A 12,985-nucleotide genomic window follows, 5' to 3' on the forward strand; every position below is an offset into this window, starting at 1 on the left:
AATCGGTGACGCGTGACTTGTGCAATACGACATTAACAACGTCAAGCACACCAACAACAGGATGCGGTAACGGAGCGGCATTAGGATTACGTAATTCCCGCAATACTACTTCCTTTGTTAAACTGCAGATGTTCAAAATGTGTGTACTAGGGGATTATAGTCAGAGAAATGTCAGATTCTGATTAAAAGATTGAATTTTCGTACTAATTGCGAGATACAAAGCAACCCCACATCATAATGATTGCACCTTTTTGACATTTTAAACGCTCTTTTATCAATGGAAGGTTTGTACGAAGCAATACAATAAAAAAACTCGAGTTGGCAATGACGCCCCCTTGGCGGTCAAGTGAAGATTACAATCTCTTTCATAACCTTGAGCATAAAAGGTACAGTAAATACAAATTAGGAACAGGGTTGGTTTGCGAAAAAGTTCCGTTCAGACAACAGCGTCGTCATTTATACATAAATCGCAACGGCCACGATACAAACAAATCAACTACCCTGTATTTACGCGGGGGCGGGGGTTGGTCATCGCTTTAGTTACAATGTACACCCTGAATTCCCAAAGGCACTGTAACGTCAATACGTTTTATTGGTGTGCAAATATACCCAATAAAAATAGTTGCAAAGCTTGAAAATTAATGACACTTTAAAATTTACTTCATAATGGTATGCATATACGCGGCCAGCCATTGCTTTCAGCCTGTGTGCTAAAATTAAACTGTTGTATCAGTCGTCAGCACGGCGGTTAAGTCCCTAGTCAGAAGTATGTGTCTTGAGTTTCAAAATTCGAATTTCGGCTTCCTGTTCAAAGTTTGCATGTGTTCGTTCGTGCTTGCGTTTGGTTTCCTCATAGTGGACTTCGCTATGGCTTCCTCCCATTCCCCAAACATCCATGTTGGTTCAAGGAAGACTAAATTGTTCATAGTGAATGTGAGTGTGGGTGGTTGTTTGTCTGCGCTGAATCATGAATATGCTCACTTCCCTTGCCCAAAGTCAGTTGAGCTAGTCTTCAATTCACTCCTAATGAGGACAAGTATTAAAGAAAATTGAATGGATGTATAAGGCATGTTCAAGCCTGTGCTCATTGAATATTTTAATTGATCACCATGTTATTGTATCAAGTAATTCACTGATGCTTTTTTTTTTTTTTTTTAAACACTGAATAAAGTTCAATGATATTTGCCATGCCGGTGTGAAGAGCCCTCATGAAGCACCTTTTTCCTTACATATAGATGCGTTGTGGCCAGTACTGTATGCATGTGTGCTCACTGCTCAGTTCCTGGTACGGGTAGACCAGAGGACAGTGAGAAGCTGGGCAACAATAGGAGCAGCTGTTCAAACATTTGCATGTCTCACCAAGCAAGGCCTTTGTTCACCGGGGACTTGAATAAACCCGGAAACACTGCTAAAATCAGGCTTCCTTGACGGGAGGCGACAGCTGGCTTGACATATACTTCCATTTATGCACATTCTTTGAGTGTCATTGCATGGACTTGTCTACAAGTGAAAGAAAACGTTTGTCCGGCCAATGCCCCCTCAAATCCTTATGTGTTTATATTCTGGTTTGAAGAAGAGAAAACATCTTATTTTGAAGATAACTGTTTATTCACTCAAATACAGTACTGAGGGGGGGGGGGGGGGGTATTTGGGGTTGTGATGCAGCATATATCCACTAGGTGGAAGTGTTTCCTTGCAAATCAGAAAGACGCGCCAGGTCACAGAGTAGAGTAGAATAGAAATTGTTTAAAGCCGGTTTTCAGCTTTGCATATTCCAAAGGAAATAGATAGTAACATAGAAAACGTATGTTAATAAACATATAGGTATAAAAAGGTGATATATAGATCGGTCTTTATGTTGAAATGTTAACACTGAAGCTATAGGTTGTACATTTATCAAGATGTACACACGTGCAATAGTTAACCCACCATTGTTCCAACGTGCAACCAACTTTATTTTTTCCTTTAATTTAAACAGCATTGTAAAGTTTGCTAGCTTAGCAAACTGTTCAGTTTTTCAAAGTAAAATGTATATGTTCGTACATTTTAGCGTCTGTTTTTTTTTTTTTTTTTTTTTTAAATTAGAAGACTGTCGCTATCCTACTTTTGCTACCTCTGAACGGACACCACCACCAGTGTAACAAAAGAACATCATTAAGTGATTCACTTCTGGCACCTGACCAACTTAAACGCTCAAAATGCAATTTGTAATCACCAGTCAGGGTTTCTTTGTATTCCTACGCGTGTTAAAGTATCTTATAGCGGGACGTGTGGCGCGCAAGAGGCACACAGGTCAAATTTCAGTTGGTTTAAAGGTGGGAGGTGAAATGGAAATAGACTTATTTGAAAAAAGGCAGAGGGAAGGGAGAGAAAGGGGCAAGGCCAAGCAGCCAATCAGAATTCCCTCCACTCACTTAAAGGGACGGTGGGCAGTCTTTCCCTCCGTTCTACGCGCATCTTGTTGTACTTCCTCCTCGGCATCTCGCGTCTTGGCTCGACAGCAGTTAAACAGTATTGACTCAAAAGCTCAACCAGAGTCGACATGGAAGTGATCTAAGTGGCTCCCCCCCCCCACCCCTTTTCTTTTTCTTCTTTTCATTCTGGTTCTACATGCGCTGCGGGAGAGACCCAACCAAGACCTCCTCCTGCCCGATGCACTTGTTGCGCACCGACCTGATGCGCCACTTGTGTCCTTGAAGAAGCAGGACGCGCTGCAACAGGTGCACGCACTGCATCATCTTCTGCAAAAAAAGCTCAAAGGTAACATTACGGAGTACAGCAATTGGATGATTTTACAGTAATTGGATGATTTTTAATTCGTTTTAACGAGATTTTATTTAGGTTTCCATACTGTTTGTTTGTCAATATTAATGTTTGCATCGTGCTTCTGTCCTGTGATTATATTTATGTGTTAATTTTGTATGATGTTACTTTCAGGATAAGACGCAACTTTAGATGTCAATCTGTTGATTATTCGGCACAAAACCAGGATGCCGGTTCTGACGAGCCCAGACAACGCAAACAAGTTTAAGGAGAAATGGTTGCCGGTGTACCCGGATGATCAGGTCATCGCATCCGACTCGCCCCCTCTTGATGATAGCCTCACCAGCCTCCACTGGCTCCAGAATTTCTCCATCGTGAGCGCCGACCCGGAGCGCCCCGGCGGGGCCGCGGCGCAGGGCTGCTGCTCCTCCTCCTCCTCCTCCTCCTTCCCCTCCTCCCATCAGCATCTTTTTCTCAAACGCTTTCCCAGAGGGGGCACCGACTCCCCCTCCAGTCCACCCGCCGGGGACACCGCCGCCACCGGGATGCCTCTTTACCTCGGCAGCCCGGTCACCTCCGGGAGTGACTCCACTTTGGCTCCACGCTTCTCCACTTGCGCGCATCTCGGCAGCGCCTACCAGTCGATCCCGATCCAAGCCACTCCACCGGCGGAGGTCGACTACAAGACGAACCCAAAAGTCAAACCGCCGTATTCCTACGCCTCGCTTATCTGCATGGCCATGGAGGCCAGCAAGCAACCCAAAGTGACTTTATCCACCATCTACAACTGGATCACGGAGAATTTCTGCTACTACAGACACGCGGAGCCCAGCTGGCAGGTAACCGAGGACAGATAGCCTACCTTCTATATTATTGATCAGTCAGATAAGCGAGTGTGTGAGCGATGGAAGAGGAAATGACTCTCTTGCCACTATCAGACACCCCATCCTTGTCGGAGGAGGATGGGGGACAAACTGTGGTGAAATGACACCATTTTTGATTATTTAAATTTTGATTATCAGTGAGCTTGGTGGAGAAAGCACTCGAGTGTGTTAACGAGGGCTCCTGAGAGATATCAGCTAAACGCAGCTGATCATCTTTTGAAAGTACGGGACAAAGCTTCTTTGAATACCTCATGAGGTGACTTTGCTTTCAAACGCAACAACAAAATAAGAGCTCCTTTTTTCATTTCCCATTGTTCACCTCATTTGGTGAGGTAATTGTTTGACCCAAAATTTGTGGGAGTTTTGGCCTCAAATGGAAAGGAGAATGACATCAAGGGCATCGTACGAATAATGTTTGTCTTTATGACTTGCTTCTCCATTCCAAAATATGCATTTCAGCTTAATTGAAAGCTTTTATTGTCTGATAACCAGTCGAAATTGAATTATGCTTCTTGCCCAAAATCAGTTGCCCCAGTTTACCGACGACCCGAATGAGGCTGAGTGCAATAGAAAATGGAATGAATGGGTTAGGATAATCTCTTACAATACAATACATGCAGATTTATATAGCGCTTTCACAACAGCGACAGCTGTAACAAAGCGCTTCACAAAACAGTTAACATAAAGTAAAATAATAAACACAACACATAACATAAAACACGGACAGTCGTGCAGTCCTAACCACTTTTCCGTCACGCGCTTTGTTGTTTGAAGCAGTTTCAGATGAAAGAGGAGAGAATCAAAGTGTCCTTTAACCAGTGGATCAGAGACGTCATGCTCAAAATGTGCACACGTCGGCTACAAGCTAAGTTTCATGAATGTTCTTAACTCATTCAGGACCAGCCAATTGTGGACCAAGTCTGAAAAGACGTTTAAAAACGTCTTTGGGAGTGAATGAGTTAACTCCAGGGTCCATGCCAGTGCTCAATTGAATACAACAGCCGTGAGTAGCCGAGATTTATGGTGCAAGTTGGAATCACGTGACAAATATCTGTCTGTAGATGGCACCATAGCGGCCAACAGTGGCCAATTCTGGAACTGACGATTTAAACGGCTACTCTCAAGGAGGCGTTATAAGTGGACTGGACGCTATTTTATTTCTGTTGATTCCGGAGTCGCTCCAGGTTCGTTAATTCGAGGTTGTAAAAAAAATAAAAAAATAAAAAATGACCCCAAAAAAATGCTAACTTTAAATTCCGCGATATAGCTGCGATGAACCGTTAATGTTTATGATAGCGTCAATATGATCCCAAGACAGATGATTTCAGTCCTATGGGCGAAATTATTCCAGGAGGGTTTGCGTTCCACCTCACTACTCTTCCATCGTAACTCAAATCCTTCTCCTTCTCTTTCTCGCAGAACTCGATCCGCCACAACCTGTCCCTGAACAAGTGTTTCAAGAAGGTCCCCAGACAGAAGGACGAACCTGGTAAAGGAGGCTTCTGGCAGATCGATCCTCAGTATGCTGACATGTTTGTCAACGGCATCTTCAAACGTAGAAGGATGTCTGCAAACAGCTACAATAGCGGGAGTGCTCACAGACAAAACAAATTGGTTCCAAGCAGCCACAGTACCCAGAACAGCTGCCCTTATCAAAATGGCAAGGATATAGGCAGTAAGAGGAAGAACAACAGCAAGGCAATAAGTGAGACCGAGTCCCCTCTTTTGGCAACGGAGGCCCCAAAAGCAGACCTCCTGAGGGGGGATTTTGACCTAACGTCCATTTTTGATGACGTCCTGAGCGGGAACTGTAGCACCTTCGAGGATTTGGACCTGAACACGGCGCTGAATTCGCTAGGCTGCGAAATGGAGGTTACCATGCAAGGGAGGCAGCAGTCGAGCGGGCTGGGGCACTGGTGCGGCGCAGGGGACCCCGTGGGACCGAGCCAGCACCTGAACCACTCCCAGTCATCCTACGCCTACCTGGACATGAGTGTCGCCTCGGCCGTCGACATGGCGGACTTGCACGTACCGCCGCAGCATCCGCAGCAGCTGGACGGACAAGATCAGCTCCTGCAGAGTCAAAATCCGCTTCAGAATTTCGATGAGGCCTCCTTGCTGTTCCAGGAGCAGCCGGAGGAGGTGGTGTCCTGGGAGGAGATCAAGGAGGAGGTGCAGGCCATTCCACTGACTCTGGATCAGAGCTTTGGCTTGTATGAGGGCTTCTTTATGGAGATGCAACCATGGGAACGGGTCGAGGCCTATCTGTGATCATTGACTCCCGGTTCCATTTCTATGCGACGAAAGCCCGATTTCCAGTCCAAGGATCAACCTTTTATTGTCTTTGTATTCAAACACAATAACATCACACATGTTGACTTTTACTCAGCCCCCCCCCCCAAAGTAGGGAAAGACGAATAAACGTTTAGCAACAATCTTGTGGTCTTTCCCACAGTAGAACATGAAGCAGCTTTGATTTGAATGTTGCTAACTGATGAACCAGGGTGAAAGTTTGAATGCAGTGAAGTTTTTCAAGAAGCTGTACGGAAGGATATGAAGTGCGGTGTGTTTCATTGAACTGAAATGGACTGCAGCCATTTTTTTTTTAAACTACATCTGAAGACTGACTGGCAGGACCCAACCACCCAAAACTCGAAAAGCACTCCGTACGACTGAGCACTGTCATGGAAGTGAGAAAACACCAGGATTCTATTTTTGCTACATTAGCATTCAACTGGCTTTCCTTTTTTAAACTAACAATGCAGTGTAAAACATCTCAAATGCCATCTGAAATGCCGATGCTGTGCGATGATGAAAGATGCAGATAACTTTAAAATGTATAGTCGAAATTAGCAGTCAAGTCACCTCTGGTGTTTCTACATAATTAATATATTCACTGCAGTATATAACAAAACGGGAACGTTCTACACTGAAAAGTGGTGCAGATGTCAAATGGATTACCTTGTTTGTCAGTCAAACATTATGCACTTTGATCGGCAGCAGCTCCAGATGTCTAAAATTCGTGATGTTACTGTAGATTTTTTTCCTGGTATTCAGTCAATGTTAGATGTACTGATCACAATGCAACCCTGAGGGCCTGATTTACTAAGATTCCAAAAAAACGGGCGTTGAATTGTCTGTTCGCTCTCACAGCTGACGTGCACTGTTGTGGGTGTGTTCCACATGATTTGCTAAGATTGGGGTCTTGTACTAAGATTTGAATTGGAATTGTTAGCGGAAGGAGCATGACTGAGTTAAAGAAAATCAATTTTGCTCTTATAATGTGGAGGAAGCCCACAACTGCACAAAAGCAAGTTCTTTGAAATTGCATGTGTATGTATTTAGCCAAACATTAGCATTGCGTCTAAAACTTTGGCCGGCACATATGGGAAAACTGCGATTGGAAAGCTCAGCATCAATTGTCACAGTGCACTGAAATGACCCACACGCACAAAAATGCTGAAATGAGTTTTGGCATGACTCCTTCTTGTGACTGAGCCCAAGTCCCAACTCTTTAATCACCCAGAAGTTGCAAAATCGCATTGCTGAATTGCCGATAGGTCACGACAATTTTTGTTGGCATTTCAAAGATGTTTATGTGAGTGAAAATATTCTCCCCCGCCACCTCTCATTTTGCTTCATGCACCTTTCAGACACGCTATTTAAAGATAATCAGCCAGCGCAATTCATCTCGGGATTGAAAAAAAAAAAATCACTAATGCGCCGATGAATCAATTTGCATATACTCATCCAAGAAAATGCTAAATGCATTCCGTGGCAATTTACCACATTTGGCAGATGCAGTCCTGGTTGTGCCTGGTTAGTAGATCAGCTCCCATATCTGTTTGTGTGTGCAATCAATTTTTCGCCTGTTTTTGCATGCACAAAGTAGTAAATCTGGCCCGAATCGTCCTTGCAATAATGTATCTGGCTAAAAAAAAAAAATAATAAGTTGTTGCTTCCTTTGGCTGTATATAAATGTTCTCTGAATTACAGTTGCATATACTTTGCATTTGTTGATTATATTGCGCCAAATTCTTTTGATAAAAAAAATATGCAGGTCATTGGTCTTTCTCTGTTGATTAATAATTCTTGTCACTGGGTGATACTTTTTCGTTACTTTTTAAAATATTTGTCGAAATAATTTGGGTTTGTCTTCTGAATTCTTAATCACATAATTTTAAACGTAGGAGAATATTAATGCTTTTGGATTGCGATCATCAGAGTAGTAGTAGAACCAACTCAAAATAGCCAGTTTGAATTGATGTATGGTATGGATCGATTATTTTCTTCTTAAATCTTCTGTTATTTCCTTTGTACTTTTTTAAAAAGAGCTGTTTGAACATGCAACCATGCTTCGATGTATGGTGTCAATTAAAGAATGATAATTCAACAGTGCCCTTGCCATCCATTTTCTATTACAGCTTATTTTAATTTGGGCCGGAGCCTTTCCCAGATGATTTTTGGCGTTGTCAGTCCTTCATGTGACCCAAAAAAATGCAATGATGTGAACGATATGCACCTGTGAAATGGCACACGCGTGCACAAAACCCAATGTTATGTGACGCCATGTTTACGGAATACACTAAGATCTGGTGTGTGAGGGGCTCATTTCTCTATTTGCAAATTGCTCTAGGTCCTCACTCCTCCGTTCACATGCTTTCACCAGAAATGTTGAAGAGACTGACTGGAGCAAGGCGTGATGTGGTAAACATATTTTAGTGAAATAAGATGACGCACCCTCAGTCTCATTTCATGGAGACTTCTAGTAAAGATAGTGTCACATCTTTGATGCGCGTAACAAAGGATCCACCTGCATGGCCTAATGATGTCACAAAAAATATACACTTGATTTTGTTTCAAGTGTGATTGATTGAAAGTCACATTTCAAATTAACTCATTCACTCCCAAAGACGTTTTTAAACGTCTTTTCAGACTTGGTCCAGAATTGGCTGGTACTGAATGTGTTAAAACTGTTAGTCCTCACAACGTTGCAGATGCAAGGGCAATCGTGAGTCGTCTTTTGTGTGACTTGTCTCTAAAGGCGCGGCTTTACTCGTGGCTGCACGGTGAGCTTGAGTCCTTTTAAAAAAAAATACATTATTAATATCAAATTAGATTCAAACTTTATAAAGTGTGCTCCGCTATTCAGGAGACAGACTAAGCGCTTCACATTATGGTCAGTAATGATGGTAATTATCCATTTCCATTTTGTTGAGGATGAGGAAGAAAGTTGAAATGGCTTTATTATTTTCTTGCCCGTCATTTTGTCTTGTGTTGATCAGGCCTGTAATGGATCATTCCTGTCGGAAAAGCTCTTCCCAAGCCACATTAGATGAAAATGCGCTTTTCCACCTCAAATCTCTTTTTAATTGAAATTGTTGGCTGGCTCACAGCTCCCGGTGGCGGCAGGTCATGTGTGGAGATCTCCGGGAATGGGTGGAATAACTCAGATTCCTTGAAACAGCAACTTTGAAACAACAGTCAGATTCAAGTTCTCAGCGTGAGCGTGTGCAATGACCAGCTGATGGAGAAACCGATACTCTGACAGCTCATTCCATGCGAGAACAACAACATCATGATAGAGATGAGAGGCTAAAAAAAAGTCAAACGTTAACCCCACCCACCCCCACCCTGATTTTCACCGCCTGCGTCACGTGTGGTGCCGTTTCGTTACACACCCGCGATATTTGTGGAGCGCCGCAGGTTTCATTGTCTGCACCCCTGCTGATGTGTGTGCTGCCCACTGAGTGTGTGTGTACTCGGTGGCTGCGGGAGCCCCGTGGTGGCCCAGATAACACTATCTCTGTGGAGCCAGAGCCCCGTGGTTCTATTCACAAGGCCATTGGATGAGAGGCCGGGACTGCCCAGCACGCGGACTTTGCGAAAAAAAAAAAAAGACAGAAACAAGCTGGGCCATCACTGCTTGCTTTTAATGGCTTATAACCTCCTCCCTGGTGCCCATGAGGGAGGCTGCGGACCAATCCGTGTGTGTGTGTGTGTGTGTGTGTGTGCGCGTATTGGTCACAGAGGTGGGAAAAGGCAAAAAGAGAGCAGAAGATGGAATATGTGATCGTTTATTGCCATCATGGCACCCTCTGGGCCGAGCCTGATTAGTCTCACATAAACAGGGTCAGCCAGCTCTGCAAAAGAAGCGCGCCTCTCAATGTGACATGTTGACAGAGACTTCAATTCCCTATTTATTGGGGATAGCCAAAGAGCTATTCAAGGGGAGGAGCAGATAAGACACAAGATGGGGGTCCCACTCTAATTAGACCCCCTTCTAGTGGGGACAAAACAAGGAGTGCTGGTGAGAAAATGTCCAAAGTCTGTTTTATAGCCTTGGCGTGTCTTCTGAGCACTCGTGATTACGAGCAGATACATGTTAGATGGCAGATAAATGACATTTCCTGAATGGCGCATAAACCCATAAAATCCCATGTCTTTTTCATTCGTCACAAAACGAACATTGCGGGTAACCTTAACCTCTTTGAACCAGTGATAAATTGTCATCCAGCTCTGGTTTCCAAGCTCTCATCACATATTGATAAAGGAAAAGACTGGAATGACATTCAACAGTCCGGGGCCCATCCATTCATGCCCTCCCTGTTCTGGGAGAGGATGGGGGATTTCGCCAGGAAACACAATTTAAAAGTCTGTTTCAAAGCTTTTGTTTATGCATGTCATGCTAATGAGTCTGCCCCCCCCCCCTCCACCCCCCTGTTTGAACCTGTTCTTTGCAGCAAGTATTGGACAAACAGATTCACAATATAGCCAGTCATCTCGATTCATGCTTTTTTGAACATTGCGATTGCATTTACAAGCTCCACTGGGTAAATAATAATCATAATAATAATAATAAACTGTACTCTACAGATACAGTATACTCATTATACACCTTCCAAAAAGTTGGAGGACGCGAGTAACAAAATTCCATCCATTTTCCGATCCACTTTATCCTCACAAGGGCCGTGGGGGGGGGTTGGATCCTATCCTAGCCGTCATTCGGGCAGTAGGCGGGGGACACCCTGAACCGATCGCCAGCGAATCGCAGGGCACACATAGACAAACAACCATTCGCGTTCACACTCGCACCTCAATTTAGAGTGTCCAATCAGCCTGTCATGCATGTTTTTGGAATGTGGGAGGAAACCGGAGTACCCGGAGAAAACCCGCACAGACACGGGGAGAACATGCAAACCCCACACAGGAAGGCCGGAGCTGGAATCGAACACAGTACCTCTGCACTGTGGGTCGATGTGCGAACCACTGGAGGACTGGGCTGCCCAGTAACAAAATTAATAAAGAGAATTCATACGATTCCTATTCAAGCAATGCTTTTGTCTGGGCTTCCCTGCTAATTTTTTAGCTAGGATGGGTACATGTATTCCATGCCCAAAGATTTTAGAAAGTGCATATGAGGCCCGAAAGTATTTCAGGAGTTGCCTTGAGGAAATTCATGGAAATTTGATCAGCAGCAATGTTATGTTTCTGTTTTGGTATGGAATATGATTATAAATCAAGCCCGCAATTGTGACGTCTGCCTGTTTTGTTTTGTCTTGTTTTCAGCCCCGGCTGGAGTGAAGGGCGGTTCCTTCCAGCAGGTGCACATGTGCCGCGTTTACCAATCAAGCCGACTGCCAAACTGCTCAGTTTCTTTCTGCCATGTTGGATTGTTGACCGTGCTTGCTGCAGTCCTTGAAGGGTTGTTTTCTCGACCACTCAGGACTCTCCATAGTTGCTCTCGTCATTCGAAAAATTCTAGTTCGTAAGTAATTTAAATTTTTTTCTTATTGCTCTAGATCTTTGGCATCGTGTTATTGGCCTTTTGGCATTTTGTTTGTTTATTCTTAGTGTTCTCTAGTACCTTGCCTTTTGCGAGCGCTTTTGTTGATGCATCATTTCTCCTGACCCCTTGTAAATAAATGTTTTTTTTTTGTTGTTATCGTGCTTTGTCTGTGCCTGCATTTCTCAAATCCAGAAATCATGATTTGGTTCAGTCCAGAACCTGCCATCAATCTATTAACCATTTGGGTGTTTTATAATCATCTGTGTAATTTGCTCTTCTGGGTAACACATTTACTGTAATCCTCCATGTATTCTGCTTTTCTGTATTTCTAATTTAATTATCATAGATGCAAAGCAGCGACTTTTTTTTTTTGCAACACACTTAACAAAAATGTTTTTTTTTTTTTGGTGCTTTTCATCTTTCAGACTTTATTCAACTCTATTTTGAAAGACTATTGCATGGCTGAATATAGTATCTACTTGAAATAAGATTATTTAGAGAAATGTTTTTGCAATATTTGAGTGAAATGCTTTTACATAGTAGGATGTATTTATTTATTTTTTTCCCCCCCTCTTTCCTTTTAGGTTAGGTGAAATGAGGTCTCGCACTCCATATCGGTTGGTGGCAGTAATGCGCCATTGAGTTGTCTGCCAACCGCCATGACAAAACCAAAAGAAGGCCAAAGGAGATGAAAGGTAGGCGCTGATTCAAGTGCACTTTTTGAATCGTGGGGACAAAATATGCACACGCTCGTGTTGACTGACAACAAGAAGCAGCTAATTGAAGTGAGGAGTAGCTCTCGACAGACAGAAGGGTATAGCGTATAGAGACCTTCGAGAGTGGAGGAGACTTCGGAATTTCAATTTCTGGGTTTCCACTTTGGCAATTAACCCAAACAAAATCCCTCCAGATTTAGTTTCAGGTTTGATGTGCAAATTTGATTCAGTCAGTGCTCAAATTTTATGTGACCCAAATGAAGTTTCATTATTTGCTACATGTTTTGTGATGATGTAAATACAATTTTTTTTCGGATGCATTTTGTCTTGTATTGCTTCGAAAGCCTTTTCCATAAAGGTGTTTGTCTTGCTTCTTATAAAAAATGGCCCTATGTCACTCAAGCTGTCTTTGCTATTAATGCCACTGGTGGCTGCCTAAAAAAAAAAAAATCCACAATAGCAGACAGCAAAAGAGAGTGCAGTATTTTTGAGGTCTGTCCAAATTGGTGAAAGTGACAAACTTGACATTTTCACTTCCTGTCAGTGGCAGGTGTCCCAATACATACTCCTGGAATGTTTCCAAGGAATTCCAGGGCAGTCTCGTGGTAAACCTGAGCATCTAATTCACGCGTATTGCGAAATCGGCTTCCTTTGACAATGAACTGCAACCGTTGTGTTGTGTTGTGCATGCGGGGGGGGGGGGGGGGGGCTCTTGTTACCAGATTGTGTTGGCAAGATGACGGTTGTCATGTACCATCATCATCATCACTGCTATACGGTGTTTTACTTTCACCATGACGCTGACGATATTGTCTTTGCCTTTTGAATGGAAT

General features: G+C 43.3%; 1 protein-coding gene across 1 annotated transcript; it reads left to right on the forward strand.

The window, feature by feature from the left end:
- The first annotated feature begins 2,594 nt into the window (after positions 1–2,594).
- On the forward strand, positions 2,595–7,996 carry foxj1b (forkhead box J1b). Its single transcript, XM_086138731.1, has 3 exons — positions 2,595–2,760; positions 2,938–3,602; positions 5,067–7,996. The coding sequence occupies exons 2-3, from the start codon at positions 2,991–2,993 to the stop codon at positions 5,916–5,918; spliced, it is 1,464 nt and encodes a 487-aa protein (XP_085994857.1). The 5' UTR covers positions 2,595–2,760; positions 2,938–2,990; the 3' UTR covers positions 5,919–7,996.
- The last annotated feature ends 4,989 nt before the right edge of the window (positions 7,997–12,985 follow it).

This window comes from Hippocampus guttulatus, chromosome 19 (genome assembly GCF_054856545.1).
Source record: "Hippocampus guttulatus isolate MCC_2025c chromosome 19, RoL_Hgut_1.0, whole genome shotgun sequence".
NCBI lineage: Eukaryota > Metazoa > Chordata > Actinopteri > Syngnathiformes > Syngnathidae > Hippocampus > Hippocampus guttulatus.

Excerpts from the sequence above, each read along its gene's own strand:
- foxj1b (XM_086138731.1), top strand. The coding sequence starts at position 2,991 with ATGCCGGTTCTGACGAGCCCAGACAACGCAAACAAGTTTAAGGAGAAA. Across the intron at positions 3,603-5,066 it reads ACGCGGAGCCCAGCTGGCAG|AACTCGATCCGCCACAACCT; the intron begins GTAACCGAGGAC and ends TCTTTCTCGCAG.